The 17,132-nt window shown below is 39.3% G+C and overlaps 1 protein-coding gene across 2 annotated transcripts in view; it reads right to left on the minus strand.

Annotated features, from left to right (window-relative positions):
* UNC80 (unc-80 homolog, NALCN activator) overlaps positions 1 to 17,132 on the minus strand; it is a 215,584-nt gene that overhangs the window by 140,112 nt on the left and 58,340 nt on the right. For both annotated transcript variants that reach the window (XM_005676458.3, XM_005676457.3), the window contains exons 16-21: positions 16,448 to 16,596; positions 14,132 to 14,298; positions 13,058 to 13,156; positions 8,499 to 8,713; positions 7,240 to 7,346; positions 4,481 to 4,577 (exon numbers count right to left, since the gene is read on the minus strand). In XM_005676458.3, coding sequence (XP_005676515.2) covers positions 4,481 to 4,577; positions 7,240 to 7,346; positions 8,499 to 8,713; positions 13,058 to 13,156; positions 14,132 to 14,298; positions 16,448 to 16,596 — 834 coding nt within the window. The remainder of the gene's footprint in view (positions 1 to 4,480; positions 4,578 to 7,239; positions 7,347 to 8,498; positions 8,714 to 13,057; positions 13,157 to 14,131; positions 14,299 to 16,447; positions 16,597 to 17,132) is intronic.

The raw sequence follows: 17,132 nt of genomic DNA on the forward strand, positions 1-17,132 counted from the left end.
ATCATGTGGACTATAGCCCACCAGACTCCTCTGTCCATGGGATTCTCCAGGCAAGAATACTTGAGTGGGTTGTCATGCCCTCCTCCAGGGAATCTTCCTGACCCAGGAATCGAACCTGTATCTCTTATATCTCTTGCACTGGCAAGTAGGTTCTTTACCACTAGTGCCAGTTGGGAAGCCCATATAGTGTTAATAGATAACAATATATTTACTAACTCTTTGAGCACTTAGTATGTGTCAAGTACTGTATGAGAGATATTTTATAATTTATTCTATTTTTTTGTAACAGCTATAAAAGATAAATCTTTAAAATGATTTTAAAGAGAGAGAGAATGAGAAAGAATAGAAGCAGAGAGATAAAGAGGAAAGGACAGGTGAACTAGCTCTAAGTTCATGCAACAGAAAGTCATAAGGTGAGAATTCAAATCCAAACTAGTAATAATCTTACCACCAGGCCATACTATGTCTTTAGAATACCCAAATGTTTATGTTGAAGACTTTTACATCCTGCTGAAGGTTGTGATTATTTCAAGAAAATATACTGTAAGAAATTAATCAACACTGTACATGTTACAGACTGTCTAGCTGTACCCTGTTGACCTTTCATATTGATACTGAAAGAAACATTAAAAGTAATTTGCTTATAAAATGTACCTCTTCCTTATTAATCTTTTATATATATTTACTAGAATGTAAGGATGCCTCTTGGTTTGCTCCATCGTGATTAATCTTTTAGTCTCAATACATTCTAGTTACACTTATTGACTATTTTTTACATTAAATTTACTGATGTATAATTTACATAGGATGCATTTCCAAAAAGTTGCTACATCTCAAAAGACATTTCAAAATCTAGTATTTCTTTAAGAAGCATTTGCCATACAATTCATGACAGAGCTGAGCACAAAGAAGTCAGTCAATTTTCCTGGTCAGTTGGGGGGAAAAACCATTATTTTAGTTAATGAAATATCTTCCTTCAAATATGATTTCTAAAATGAAATATTCTTAGCAAATAGGAAAATATAGAAGAAAAAGATGGCTGGTCTCTGAGTGTAATTTCAGTTCTGTAAATGTTCAGTAGATGTATTTTTCATTTGTTGAATAAAATCTTAGATTAAAAAAATTCAACCATGTATTTATTTTATCTTAACCCAGGGAAGTTAGGGTACTACATTGAAACTAAGAGTAAGAATGTTTGGTATTTGCTTTCTTCAACAACTTTAAAGAAACAGAGGAAATAGGTAATTAAAGTAATTTAAATGAGAAAGAAATGGACAATGCATCTATAGTGGATGCACAGTAATCATATATTAACAGATTGCAAAGTATTAGAAAAAGGAAAAGAAAGAAATAAAAAGCAAAAGCAGGTTCAAAGTTAAGATGTTTACAAGGTCAAGGATGTCAGTTGTTGCAAAATACAACGTACTCAGATGAGCAGATGTTGTTTTGATTTTTTAGAATAGCTGGGGATATCTATCTCTTGCAAAACATTCCAAAAGAATTATCTCATAGAATATTTTAAAAATGTTTAACAAGCCAGAGATTATGGATAAAGAATGATGAGGTACAAACCATATTCTTTTCTCAGTCAAAAACACATTAAATATCCCAGAATCAGTTCCAGATTTTTATCATTTTGTCTTCTAGACACACAGGTAGAGACTGTATTGTGGGTACTATTGACGCAAACTCATCCCAGACTCAGGATGTGTGAATATTTTGTATCAGGTCTTTTCTATTTGTAAACGAAATATAAAGAATACCTGAAACAATGGCTGAAGTCTGTAAGAACAGTGGTGAGAAAAACACAAAACCCAGAGGAAACTAAGGTGCACGAGCAAGACTAATGATAACATGTTTGGAATAAGAGCAAGAATAAAAATATTGACCTATTACTTGAAGAAGAAAGGGAGATAAACAATTCAAAAGGAGGATAAACAAATCAATCGTGCTTTCTTCTTTTCTGCTAAAAAAATTTACAAATGGGAAAGTACAGAAAAGCTTCATTAAGAAGGCAACAAATGTGAGAGACCCGAATCCCTGAGGTTATGTCTCACTTTCATCAAATTATAGGCCAGTGCGCAGAAAGGACCTGAAGATGCAACCACAGTACCAGTCAAATGACATTCAGCTAACACAGCACACATTTAGAGAATGTACTTTAGTTCCACACTTCCTTCTCAAACAACCACCACAAAAATCTGTATATAATACTAACGACTTTGAACATTAGATGCATCTTCTCTGAAATATGAGTGGAAAGAGTGCAAGAGGACTGAAAATGACAAAGTTCCCAATTAATAGGAAGATTCTTGAAACCACAGACCTGACCTTTTATGACCCTATGGACTGTAGCCTGCCCAGCTCTTCTGTCCATGGGATTTTCCAGGCAAGAATACTGGAATGGGTTGCCATTTCCTCCTCCAGGGAATCTTCCCAACCCAGGGATTGAACCCACATCTCTTACATCTCCTGCATTGGCAGGCAGGTTCTTTACCACTAGCACCACCTGGGAAGCCCCTCTGATGTATGTATGCCTAGCCAAATTCTGTAAGAGAGAATCAGATAGAGAGGATCACTAAAAAGACAAAACCACATAGGAACCACTTGGTTTTGTGAAGAAAATATCATGTTAAACTAAATTACTTGCCTCCTTTTGACAGAGTTATAAAGGTATCAGTGGGATAATTGTTTGGTAAAGTCTGGTGATGTTTTTGCAATAATGTGGGAACGTTCTTGCTGATCACTAGTATATTAAAGGTATCATTGGCTGAAAATGGTAGCCACAAGTTGTCAATCAATAAGTCAACTATATGTATTCTAGGAGCTGTCCAGGGAGGTCCCTGCTGATGGGTTTTTATAGCACAATGTACAGAAGATTCAGAATTTAACTTGTTTTGGGTCCTATCTCTTAATTTCCTTCCTGGGTAAGTGACTTAACTATCCTTCATGTTAAGGAAACAATACATATTATTTGTTCTGAGATGAAGAATTAATACTACTACATCAAAATAATACATGATATTCATTCATGTAAAGGACAACTGGCAAAGGCTAATCCCAAATTCAACACAAACCAACTCTGTGATGTGAAAACAGGCAATGCAGTCTTAAATTGTGTTCATCTGCTAGTTATACCCCTGGGGCTTAACAGTTACACTATTACACTGTTGCTGCTGCTGCTAAGTCGCTTCAGTCGTGTCTGACTCTGTGCGACCCCATAGACAGTAGCCACCAGGCTCCCCCGTCCCTGGGATTCTCCAGGCAAGAACACTGGAGTGGGTTGCCATTTCCTTCTCCAATGCATGAAAGTGAAAAGTGAAAGTGAAGTCACTCAGTCGTGTCCGACTCTTAGCAACCCCATGGACTGCAGCCTACCAGACTCCTCCATCCATGAGATTTTCCAGGCAAGAGTACTGGAGTGGGGTGCCATTGCCTTCTCCATCTATTACACTGATTAAAGTCAAATATAGTGTATTACATTCCATCTGAAGTACCCCATTTTGTAAAGCATATCATCTAATTATGATACATAGTGAAACAGAATTGGGATGGTGATAGATCTAGAGACACTTCTATGTAACGAAAACAAAAGGAATCAACAATATTTAACCAGCAGAAGTGAGATCAAAAGAGAGAACATGAAATAGATAATAGGTGAAACTAGCAATATGTGTATGAATGAGTGTATGAGTTGTGTGTGGTGGGGTGGGGGGGTGGCTAGAGATACCAAAACTAGTACAGTGAGTCAAATTTATGGACAAGTATATTTTCAGAATATAAGGAAAGTCTTTCTAACAATGAAAACTGTCTAGTTCTGGAACAGATTGCTTTGTACAGTCATAAGCTCCCCCTCGGTGGAAGTGCTCAGAGGGTGGCTGGCCACCTGTCAGGGATTTACTGTGCAGAATTCCTAAGTAGATAGGTGGGTGGATAAAAGGATATCTGAAGGTTCTTTAAAGCTCTCAGATTTTTGATAAAGGACAGAACAGCAGAAGAAAAGCCTGTGCCTTATTCTTTGTAAATCCAGGGCCCACTAGGGAATGAGGAACACAGTAGAACATCCACTAATATGCGTTAAACCAAATGGTTAACAGATACAGATGCATGAATATACATCTTTATATAAAGGATAGGGCTTGCCACGTGGCACAGTGGTAAAGAATCCGCCTGTCAATGCAGGAGATCAGGAGATGCAGGTTTGATCCCTGGGTTGGGAAGCTCCCCTGGAGTAGGACATGGCAACCCACTCTAAGTATTCTGCCTGGAAAATCCTATGGACAGAGAAGCCTGGCAGGCTGCAGTCCATGGGGTCCCAAAGAGTCAGGCATGACCTAGTGAAGAGTAATGCGAGCAACATACATATGAGGAAAAAATTATTCAGAAATCAAGGAAAATATAAAGTAGATCATTTAATCTAATAAATATTTATTTTATGTAATGAAAGTTGCATGCAATTCTTAGGCCAAGAGACATTTACCAAGACGCTTGAAGAAATTTTCCTCTTCATCTCTTCCATTTTCCATTCCACTCCCTGGCCCACCTTCAGAAAGCTTCACAGCACTGGTGAATTTGACCTAAGAAAAAAAACAAGAAGTCAGATAACTTAACAAAAGAAATTCTTGTGTTTATACTAACCTTTACCTTAGAAGAAATGGAGTAGTTACCATAGTCAACAAGAGAGTCCGAAATGCAGTGCTTGGATGCAATCTCAAAAACGACAGAATGATCTCTGTTTCCAAAGCAAACCATTCAATATCACAGTAATCCAAGTCTATGCCCTGACAAGTAACGCTGAAGAAGCTGAAGTTGAATGGTCCTATGAAGACCTACAAGACCTTCTAGAACTAACACCCCAAAAGATGTCCTTTTCATTATAGGGGACTGGAATGCAAAACTAGGAAGTCAAGAAACACCTGGAGTAACAGGCAAATTTGGCCTTGGAGTACAGAATGAAGCAGGGCAAAGGCTAATAGAGTTCTGCCAAGAGAATGCACTGGTCATGGCAACACCCTCTTCCAACAACATAAGAGAAGACTCTACACATGGACATCACCAGATGGTCAACACCAAAATCAGATTGATTATATTCTTTGTAGCCAAAGATGGAGAAACTCTATACAGTCAGCTAAAAAAAGACCCGGAGCTGACTGTGGCTCAAATCATGAACTCCTTATTGCCAAATTCAGACTTAAGTTGAAGAAAGTGGAGCAAACGACTAGACTATTCAAGTACGATCTAAATCAAATCCCTTATGGCTATACAGTGGAAGTGAGAAGTAGACTCAAGGGACTAGATCTGATAGACAGAGTGCCTGATGAACTATGGACAGAGGTTTGTGACTTTGTACAGGAGACAGGGATCAAGATCATCCCAAAGAAAAAGAAATGCAAAAAAGCAAAATGGCTGTCTGAGGAGGTCTTACAAATAGCTAAGAAAATAAGAGAAACAAAAAGCAAAGGAGAAAAGGAAAGATATACCCATTTGAATGCAGAGTTCCAAAGAATAGCCAGGAGAGATAAGAAAGCCTTCTTCAGTGATCAATGCAAAGAAATAGAGGAAAACAACAGAATGGGAAAGACTAGAGATCTCTTCAAGAAAATTAGAGATACCAAGGGAACATTTCATGCAAAGATGGGCTCGATAAAGGACAGAAATGGTATGGACCTAACAGAAGCAGAAGACATTAAGAAGAGGTGGTAAGAATACACAAAAGAACTGTACAAAAAAAGCTCTTCACAACCCAGATAATCACAATGGTGTGATCACTCACACTCACCTAGAGCCAGACATCCAGGAATGTGAAGTCAAGGGGGCCTTAGGAAGCATCACTATGAACAAAGCTAGTGGAGGTGATGGAATTGCAGTTGAGCTATTTCAAATCCTAAAAGATGGTGGTGTGAAAGTGCTGCACTCAATATGTCAGCAAATTTGGAAAACTCAGCAGTGGCCACAGGACTGGAAAAGGTCAGTTTTCATTCCAATCCCAAAGAAAGCCAATGCCAAAGAAAGGTCAAACAAAAGCAAAATTGCACTCATCTCACACGCTAGTAAAGTAATGCTCAAAATTCTCCAAGCCAGGCTTCAGCAATGTGTGAACCGTGAACTTCCAGATGTTCAAGCTGGTTTTAGAAAAGGCAGAGGAACCAGAGATCAAATTGCCAATATCTGCTGGATCATCGAAATAGCAAGAGAGTTTCAGAAAAACATCTATTTCTGCTTTATTGACTATGCCAAAGCCTTTGACTGTGTGGATCACAACAAACTGTAGAAAATTCTGAAAGAGATGGGAATACCAGACCACCTGACCTGTCTCTTGAGAAACCTGTATGCAGGTCAGGAAGCAACAGTTAGAACTGGACATGGAACAACAGACTGGTTCCAAATAGGAAAAGGAGTACGTCAAGGCTGTATATTGTCACCCTGCTTATTTAACTTATATGTAGAGTACATCATGAGAAACGCTGGGCTGGAAGAAGCACAAGCTGGAATCAAGATTGGAATCAAGAATCAATCAAAATGGCTTTCAGTAAGAATTATGACCTTTTCCAAACTGCAGGCTACTACGATGCTTAACAGACGAAGGCCATATTGGGAAAAATCACCCTGAGCTTTTTTGTTCTTGTCAATGGGGAGAATGGTTCAGAGGGTAGGAAAAGGAGGGAACAAAGATAAACTCTATGTGTGTATAAAAGAAATCTATGCACACTGTAGTTATGTGTCCTTCAACAGGATCTCAGGATGTGAGGATTTCACATGTGTGTTAAAAGCAGCTGGGAATTAATATCTATATGGGGCTTCCCAGGTGACTCAGTGGTAAAGAATCTGCCCGCCAATGCAGGAGACGCAAGTTCGAACCCTGGGCCAGCAAATCCCCTGGAAGAGGAAATGGTGACCCACTCCAGTATACTTGCCTGGAAAATTTCACAGATGGAGGAGTTTGGTGGGCTACAGCCCACGGGGTCACAAAGAGTCAGACACAACTGAGCACGAGCACAAATAGCTATATACCTCTTTAAAGCTGCATTACAATTTTATTTAAAGTTTTTGTCACTGTTTTCCTTTCTGTGATTGCCTAATACTAAGACATCTTAGTTTCCATAGTTCATTTAAGTTCTCCAAACTTACTAAATGTGAAGAGAATTTCTTCAGCCCCTCCAGGTGTTTAGCACTTCTCAGCCCTGACATTTTTCTGTTAGTGACTACAACATTCCCTTACGTAAGTAACATCCTGTTTACCTTGGAGCTTTGCCTGATGAAAGACAGGCGGTCCACAGAACTGATGTCCAGGAGGTCTTCCACGCCGTCTGCCAGGCCCGAGAGGGACGAGCGTTTCAGCCAGTTTCCTAGTTAATAATATTTTTTAAAAAGTAGACCATTATAGCATTTTCTCCCAAATGGATTAGACAAAAATGTTGGCATGGGCCCAAAAAGCAATGAAAATTACATGACCCAATGTAAACAAAAGTGAACAAAAATTGTTTTCAAAATGTACACGCTTTGAAAAAAAAACATTCACTATTGGACTATAAGATCACATGACTAAGATAAGGACAAAAAGAACCTGGGCCTCTTAGGTGATCAAAAGTGTAATCCATGTAGTCCTTGTCAAATTTCACATCTTCCATTAAGTCCTGTTGATTTTGTCTCCTAAGTATCTCTCAAATATGTCCATTTCTTTCCGTCTACATAGTCACCACCCGGTCTAAGCTATTGTTACTTATACCTGGACCATAATGAAGTTTTCTATCTGATCCCCTTATCTACTCATGCTGCTTCCAATATGGTTTCCATGCAGTGATCTTCTAGAAAAAAATCTACTTGCTTATGGCTTATGTTACCCCCCATGTTCAACATCCCATCTGGCCTCTGTAGGGCTAAAAGATGAAGAGCCACGTGACTTGCAAGGCCCAGAATACTCTGGTCTCTATGGCTCCACCATTTTCATGCAGACACTCTTGTCTCAGTTCTTCCATGTCCCTCCCTCCTAATACCCTTGCATACTGCGTTGCTACCACTTGGAGTGCTCTCCTTCCTCTTTCTCCCAGTACTCTGCAGATATTAATGTCCCTTCCTTCAGGAAGCCTTCCCTGATATCTGCCTCCTCTTCCCATTTAGATTGGGTCTTGCTATTGCATGCTTTCACAGCACCATGTAGATTTCCTTCATAAAACTCATAGCTTGCAAGTATACTTTGTTGTATAATGATCTGCTTCAGAGGTTGCCACCCCTCAAAGATTGTAAGTTCAGCAAAGTCAGACACTGTGACTCATCATTTAATCACTGAAGTTTAGCACAGTGTTTGCACACCCTAGAAGCTCACAGTAAAGGTTTGAGAAATACCTGCTGAAAGAAATGAATGAATGAATGAATATCCCTAGGGTTTGTGACTTGAAAGCTTTCCCTTTCTCTACTTTCACATGCATTGCTCTGTTCTGATTATGAGCTGACTTGAGGACATGGCAGGGAATAAGAGAATCCATAAAATAAAGACATACTTTTACCTATGGGAAGTTTAAGCTTCTTCCGGAGGGAAATCCTGCGGGACCGTGAGCGGGCGCGCCTGTCAGAGGTGGTCCCTGAATGGGCAGTGGTGCATTCTGAAGTGTCTTGCTCAGACTGGCTGCTGGTGTCACTTGCCGCACTCTGGGATTTGAACATCTTGCGCCAGAAATCTTTTCGCCCTAGGTTTCCCCCTTGCATTTGTTCATCACTGAAAGCGGGCAAGGGGATGGTTAAATGTCTGACAACACATGTGAAAGTCTCTTAACTCTCTTTCAACCTCCTGTCAGTGACGTGGAGGCAAATCATGTAAGATGACCTGTGATGGGCTGGGATTAGCAAAGGGCAGAGTGGGAATGGAAGGAGGAAGACCCAGCTTGACTCCCTGAGCTCTTCCTGAAAATAGATACAGCTCAGCTGTCAAGTTGAGGTCATCATTTTGTTTCAACCGTAATGTAAGACTAAATATTATTGCAGGTAATCGTCTGTGAGTGTGGGTCATAAAAAAATACTTACAGTGTCAGTAAATATTTAACTTTTTCTTTGAAGTTCCCTGAGCAGTGTGTAGTACCATATTCTACCCCCATCTCCACCTCAGGACCGTATAATTCTTGTCCCTAAATAAACTCATAAAAATATTTGAATGCATGAATAAATCAAATACAATCACCATACCCAGGGGATGCATCATACCATAATTTTTCACTGTTATTTTTATGATGCCTGATTATTTAGCTTTCTTATGTCAAAGAATCTTACAGCTTAAAAATAAAAAAAAAAAGTTTAGTCTGACTTAATAAGACAAATGGGAACATTGCCAAAGGGATTTTTGACTAGGGCATTTCACAAGAGGAGAAAGACAAGTGGCCAATGGTAATACAGAGTTTAATTTCATTAGGTATTAACAAAAAAAAAGCCAGTTGAAATCAGATCTCTATTTTCACTTATTAAAAAGACAAAGATTAAGAAGGGGTAAGGAGATGGAAAGAAAGCAAGGGTACTATGATCCAGTCATGGTGGGATAGAATGATTCAACCTTTCTGGAAGGTAATTTGGTAATATGTGATGTAGAGCTTATGTCTACAACAATGAAACAGAAATTCAACTTCCAGGAAGATATTCCCAGGAAATGATGGAACAATATACTAAGATGTAGATATAAGAAGGTTAGATGCTCACTGAGATTTTGGGCCAATGTTAAAACACTGGAAACAATTTCAATATTCAATTCTAGGGAAACAGTTGAAGAAATTGTGGGTCTTCCATATGATGGCACCCTCTGTAGTCATTAAAATGCTATTTTCATAAGACTAATGAAAAGAGGTACGTTCATGATATATTGTAAAGTTAAAAGGCAGTGGTCAAACAAATGGATTAAGCAAGTTATCATCAGGTTAGTTTTTTTAAAGAAGCACACATGTGATTATGTGTCTGTGTGTAAACTTGTCTGTACACATGCTCAAATGTGTATTCAACATAATATACCAAATATTGATGGTGGTTATCTCTAGTTGAAGATATTTTGATTTTACAATTACTTTTCTCTATTTTTTTGTGTTTTCCACATTTGGCAACTTGATCAACATATATTACTTAGTCATTTGGAAAGAAAAGGTTAGAGAAAATAGTAACATATGATGAAATTTGTTTTGGGGGTTTTAGGTAATGATTTATTTGTAAGCATTGGGGTTAAACCTGGGATCTACCTAAAATTTGATAATACTGTATAAAAACAATCATTTTCTGGGGATATTTATATAGGGATGCAGGTTTTCTCTCTCAAAATGTCATGAGAGTAATAAAAACCTTTAACTATCATTTCAAGAATAATTTTATGTATTTATTTTTGGCTGTGCTCGTCCTTGTTGCTGTGAGGGCTACTCTCTATTGCAGTGGGAGGGTTTCTCATCGTGGTGTCTACTCTCGTTGTGGAGCACAGGCTCCAGGCACACAGGCTTCAGTAGTTGCAGGGCAAGGGCTCAGCAGCTGGAGCTTCTGGGTTCCAGAGCACGAGGCTCTGTAGTTGTGGTACGCGGGCTTAGTTGCCCTGTGGCATGTGGGATCTTCTCAGATAAGAGATCAAACCCTCGTCTCCTGTATTGGCAGGCAGATTCTTCAACTGAGCCACCGGGGAAGCCCCAAATCTTTAATTATTATTTTCATGCAGGACATTCTGCTTCTCAAATATTGTGGTGCTTAGTTGCTCAGTCATGTCTAACTCTTTGTGACCTCATGGCCTATAGCCCACCAGACTCTTTTGTCCACGGGGATTCTCCAGACAAGAACATTGCAGTGGGTTGCCATGCCCTCCTCCAGGGGATCGTCCCAAACCAGGGATCGAACCCAGGTCTCCCACATTACAGGTGGATTCTTTACTGCCTGAGCCACCAGGAAAGCCCTAGAGTGTGAATTTAAATCAGTGTTTCCGAATTTGACTTCCCTGTTACTTTATCAAATGCTCACAGTGTATGAAGCATTTTTTTACCTTTGGGTAATGTGCGACACAATGGTGAGTATTGACTATGTAGCCTGAGTGGGGAAATATCCAGGGAAGCTATAATTGATCAGCTTTATAATAAAGTGCCAAATCAGCTTTGTCCAAAGGGTATGTATCAATCATGAGTTTCAGAGAAATGGGCACATAGAACTGGTTTTAATATCACTCAGTTAATGTGACTTTTAAGAGGGAAAACAGAGAAGCCAAGGGTATGAAGGGGAAGGAAGGGGAACAGAGAGAAAGAGAAAACAGAGTAGGAGCCAGGATTACCCACCCACCTTTCCTCAGTGCTAAACAGAGGACATGTGGCAGCTCACCTTCTGGGCCCACTTGGAGCAGGGAAAATTCCCACACTTGCCATTCTACGACACCCCCACAAGTGGAAAGTGCCATGCAGAGGCATATTAAAACATGTATCTTTCCTCAAGGGAGAGAATAGACACATGCTAAATGCTAAGAAATCAGGTGGTATTTATAGAACTACAGAAAGAGAGTATCTGCAATTGAGGAAACTAGATCACCTATCAAGGTAGATAGTTTTATGTTTTAAATCTAGTTAACTTATTAAGTCATTCTTATTGTTCAGATTAACTCAATAGTCGTTAGTGTTATTTTGGGAAAAAAAGTCCTCTCTCACTTTTTTTTTTTTTTTTTTTGATAGATTCTGTATGTAAGGACTTTTACCTAGTCTTATGGTTGGTTATTCAACCTCAGACAAATCTTTGCCTTTCATATATTTTTTTCCCCTTAGAACTTATGTTTGGATTTTTATTATGTCCTTAAAAACGTCTTTAAGGGAAAAACTAAACTTCAATTTTGAGAATAGAAATTAAAGAAGACAAAGGCTTAATGGTAATTCAATAAGTCCATCCTTTCACTGACTGTCCATACATTCATTCTTGATATATATTAAGAGCCTACTATGGACCCAGCAAGGCCCACTGAGGCATTGGGGCTGTAGTGGTTAATAAAAAACTCACATGGTCGCTGGACCCATGGAATTGATTTATCTTCTCCTCAATTGCATCACTGACTCGATGGACAAGAGTTTGAGCAAGCTCTGGGAATTGGTGATGGACAGGGAAGCCTGGCATGCTGTAGTCCATGGGGTTGCAAAGAGCTGGACACGACTGAGCAACTGAACTACTTTTACCCAATCATTTTAGGGGCAGTTTCTAAAATTTTGAAGGGCTATAAGAACTGTGCAGGCTTTTTGTTCCTTAAAGGTTTTGCTTGCTTGTTGTGAGTTGCCAGGGTCCTACGTGATGACATGACTTCCTTGCCCGTACAGAAGGGATACCATAAAACCTAGAATACCCTACAGAATTTCTGGAAGAGTAATCATTTTGTACTAAATAATGGTTTCGGGAGATAGAATGGCATACTAAAAGGATCATATTTTAAGTATTGATCAACATCACTTATGAGTAAATAGGTCTCAGAAGAATGCACACAAATGAGCCTTGTATGGAACTAGACGGTATTTAGTTTCTACAATAATCCTAACATTTTCTGGGGGCACTATTTTCATGATGCTTTTGATATTGCCATTATCAAAAATGGAAATAAACTGATATCAGAGGCAGTGGAGTGGATCTCTGGAGAGAACCAAGAACCAAGATGAAATGGGTGAGTCTGTTCCAGGTAAAGCTGGACATGAGAGAAGATTATCTTACTTATTTCTGGATAAAGCTTCAATTATTGACAGTTATAAGTGATTTATAAGTGATATTTTAAGCAAGAAAGTGGATGACATCGCCCTCATACCTGCTATACATGCTACTTTTCAAGATTTAGCTGCAAGATTGTGCATGGGAGACAGAAGTAGGGTAGAGGCTGGAAATGGGAAAGGCAGTGAGGGAGGCTTCCTGGAAGCATGAAGTTGATTACTTGTGATTTGAGCCTGTAGAGATAAGCCGCATGGGAACAAAAAGTAAAGGGCAGAAGCAAGGAGAAGTTCAACAGAAACAAAAAGCAAATAGCAGCTTGGGAAATAGAATTTCTTCCAGGAGGGAGTGCTCAGCCCATTGCATTGGAGACAAAGCTAATTCTACTTACTGCTCTGGAGTCTGTGAGGGGCGACCGGACATAAAGCTGCGACATTCCTCAGGTGCGGCAGTCACCTGGCCTTTATCCACCACGCTTCCCGCCTCTGACCTGTGCAAATGGTGCATTCCACCAATCACAGCAGAGCAGGACACCACTTCTCAGTAATTCGTAGACTTCATAAAGCAAAACACTGTTACAGACAACCTAAATGGACTGCACATCCCCTATACCATCATGAGTCTATGTGCTGTGGAATTTATGTCCTACCATTTAACTTATGACCTAGCTGCATTATTGCCTAAGAACACTGCAATGCCATCATTGCACACAGAGGCAGTAACTGCAGGCAGGATGTTAAACTGAGACATTTCTTTTAATCTTCATAAGTGACATTTCTTATGGAACAGGCATACAATAAATTCATGCTTCCTGTTGTTGTTTAGACACTAAGTCATGTCCAACTCTTTGTGACCCCATGGACTATAGCCTGCCAGACTCCTCTATCCATGGAATTTCCTAGGCAAGAATATTGGAATTGGTTGCCATTTCCTTCTCCAGGGGATCTTCCTGACCCAGGAAGTGAGCCCACATCTCCTGCATTGGCAGACAGAATCTTTACCACTGAGTCCCCTGCAAAGCCCTTAAATTCATGTTTACTAGAAGAAAACATAACTGGACATGTCTCAGTTGTTTATCTTTCACCATGTTAAAAATATTACTTACTGAACAGAATCATATGGTATCAGTAATTGATTTTTCTTTCTGGACAAAAAATATAAGTTATACCTATTGAAGGGACTAAAACATATATAACATTTTACCAGATAAGTAAGAGCTATGAAGTAAGGTCCAAGTGTATGAAAGTTTGGGATCAACTGAGCTCTGATTCATACAGAGGCAGCATTTTTTTGATAGGAAACTCATCCGTTTTCTAAGCTGCAGCTGGGCCACTGCCAGTGTTATCACTCATACAGGACAGTCCTTCATCCCTGCCCTGGAATTTCACATCATGGACAATACAACAGGACATTATATTCTATAGACTGGGCAAACCCTCGTATTCAGAGAGCTCAAGCTTCCAACCTTTTTCCTCTTCCAGGCTTAGATTCCGGTTCATTTTCCTCCACCTTTTTCCCTGGTGCCAACTTCTCAGCACTGTCAAGCAAAGCACTGAGGGCCACTCTCCTGAAGACATTCCCATGGGCCTCCTTGATAAACTGGACCAGCTGACGGATGTCACAATACAGCCCCTATTTGGAGGCCAGAAGGAAAGTGTGGGGAAAGAAAGATAGTTGTGTCTTTGAAGAATATTCATAGGAAGAGGGGTAGAAGGTAATTCCTTGGACTTAGATAAGCACTGGAATCATACAAGGAAGACAGATTACTACAGTGCAGCTAATGGTATCCTGCCCCTCCATTGTTCCTATGGTAACATTACCAAAATCCTTGCCTGTCATTCTTAGTATGAAAAAGGATAGTCACCATGCTACATGTTTAGAAAGTTGGCTGTGATATTAGAAAGACATTAATTTACACTTTTATAACAACTGAATCTCCAAACTCTTAATTATGTCTCTTGGGACTTCTGAAGAGATGCCTGCAAAAAATAAGGGAATCAGAATTTTGTCTAGACTAGAGATTTCAGTCTCTATTCAACTTCTCCAAATTTTTGGCATCACTGTGATAAATTATGCTAAACCTTCTAGACAATTCTAATAGAGCCTGACATTCAAGGATGATACATTTTTCTACATAGACTTAACAAATCATATGTATGTTGTAGCCCATTTGAACATGAACTTGACCACAGACTTACAAAGACACAAGGCTATTAAAACCAACGTATTAGTGATTCAATATTTAATGCAGGACATTTTTCTTTTTTTTTAAGATATTAAGCTTTGCATTCAGCATTTCCCCATCTGTCCATCTGTCTTCTCTAAGAAGGTAGTTAGTATATTCTGTGTCTTAGGAAAGGTTCATGATGAAGAAGAACACAGAAGCCTAAAACCCACCTTAGAGCTTTGGGTTTCAAAATCTAAAACCACTGGGACAGTTATGCCCATCTTTAGAAAAGCAGAAGGAAGGGCCACTGAGGAAAACATAAAGTATCCTTTTGGTTCTGTGAGAAGAAGGCCTTATGCCCTCACTCTGCAATGTGGTAGCTCCTCCATGGTAGGCAAGACTCCAAAAAACAAGGATTCCAAATTCACAAGAGTGCCCATCCCTAAGCAGCAGAGAGCACCATGCGAACAGATATAACTGATGCTTGAAACCCATGGAGCCTCACCACAAGCCCTGGGTCCTGCCTAAGACTTGAGAATATTTGCCCTACTCTCTGAAGTTGGGAGGCCCAAGAATGACTGAGGTTCAACTTCCAGCCATTCCGGTGGAATGGAGGTTCAAAGCCAAATTTAAATTGATTTAAATAAAATTAAGAAATGTAGTATTTCTTCTATATATGCACATGGTAGGTAAGACTTATAAGAGCTCATATATTCTATAAACAATTTGTCAAATTACTTCTTGCTATGACCAAACTGAACACATGGATGGTACGCAAGTTATTCTCAACCTCCAAGAACCTTGTTGGGAGGCTTGACAATCAGCAAAATCAAATTCCTTTTCATTCGGGGTTTTGTTCTGTTTATCTCAAGTGAATATATAGTTTCAGTAATTTAGAATAACTTTAAACTATTTCTCTGATTTAAGTAGATTAGCAGATAGTGTCCATATGTGTCAATGGGCTGATTTCTGCATAGAAGTCATTATAGCTAACAGATTAGTAAGATACAGAAATGCTTCTTTACTCCTCTGAGAGACCTGAATTCATTAGCCATGTCAGATGCGTCAGTCTTCATCTATATTTTACTATCCCAAACCACAATCTTCTTGGCAGCAATAAACACTAATCTTTTAAAACCTGGCGCTCTCTACTTGTGGCCTTGGTGGTTTAATTAACACAGTCTTTTGTGAAGAGTAGCTAAAAGATTGGTGTTTGATAAAAAAAAAGAGACAAAACCCATGTCAGCAGCATATTTGAATTAGTTATTAAAGTAAATGTGGTTTCAAACAAAAGCTTGGTATAACCCTCTTTAGTATTTCACAAACCAGCATGCTGGTCTCTAGCACCTTCTTTCTGAAGGGCTCAAAATACCTGGCAACTATTTCGCCAACTACCACAGAACCTCTGAGATGGAAGAGATAAGCCCATCTGCAGGCACAATGACAAGTGACAGGGAGGAGAAAGGTATTGCTGGGTTTCTACTGTGAGTTGCTGGTGACACTGGGAAAATACATAGATATTTTAACTTTTTAGTTTTAGATTTCAACTTCTCTTTCTCAAGGTCATGGCATACAACTGAGAACTCCTGTGGGAGGAAAAGGTGAGCTTCTCACCAGATTCTCAGGGCTGTGCAATTCATGAGTAGTTGAAGCGCAGCGTGTGATGAGGGATTTAAACATTGCGCTGACGACGATGCCTTCCACATTTTGGGCTGTGGATTTGTTGTCCACCGTAGTGAAGTTATTTCCGAACCCAGCCTTGTCTGGAATGCAAAGGTACCAATTAAAGGCAGTGTTTCCTTTCAGGTACAGTGTTTAAAGAAGTAATGAAGTACTTGGCATCCAGGAGTTAGTGAAGGGCTACACAAAATATTGGCAACCCACTTCAGTATTCTTGTCTGAAAATTTCATGGACAGAGGAGCCTGGTGGACTGCAGTCCACGAGGTTGCAAAGAGTCAGACATAACTGAGCAACTGAGCATGGACACACAAAAAATACAGAACCAGAGGATTGAAGGCACTCCAGATTTGATCACCTAATGAGGACTTAGAGATAAACAGCTCATAATCTCCTTCAGGGTTATTACTATGACATATTTCATCACTTAGTGGATGTTTTCATCAATAAATCTTAGCAACAAAAAGAGGACAACTGTTGACCCTAAGAAAAATTGTTTCACCTAAGTAGTGTTTAGATAGACAATAATTTTTTTAAAAAGATGGTTTACTAAGTGGTCCCTCAAAGGAGACAGACTTGATTTGGTTTTTTTTTTTTTTTTGATGGTGAAGAATGCTGGTT

Source organism: Capra hircus, chromosome 2 (assembly GCF_001704415.2).
Source record: "Capra hircus breed San Clemente chromosome 2, ASM170441v1, whole genome shotgun sequence".
Taxonomy (NCBI): domain Eukaryota; kingdom Metazoa; phylum Chordata; class Mammalia; order Artiodactyla; family Bovidae; genus Capra; species Capra hircus.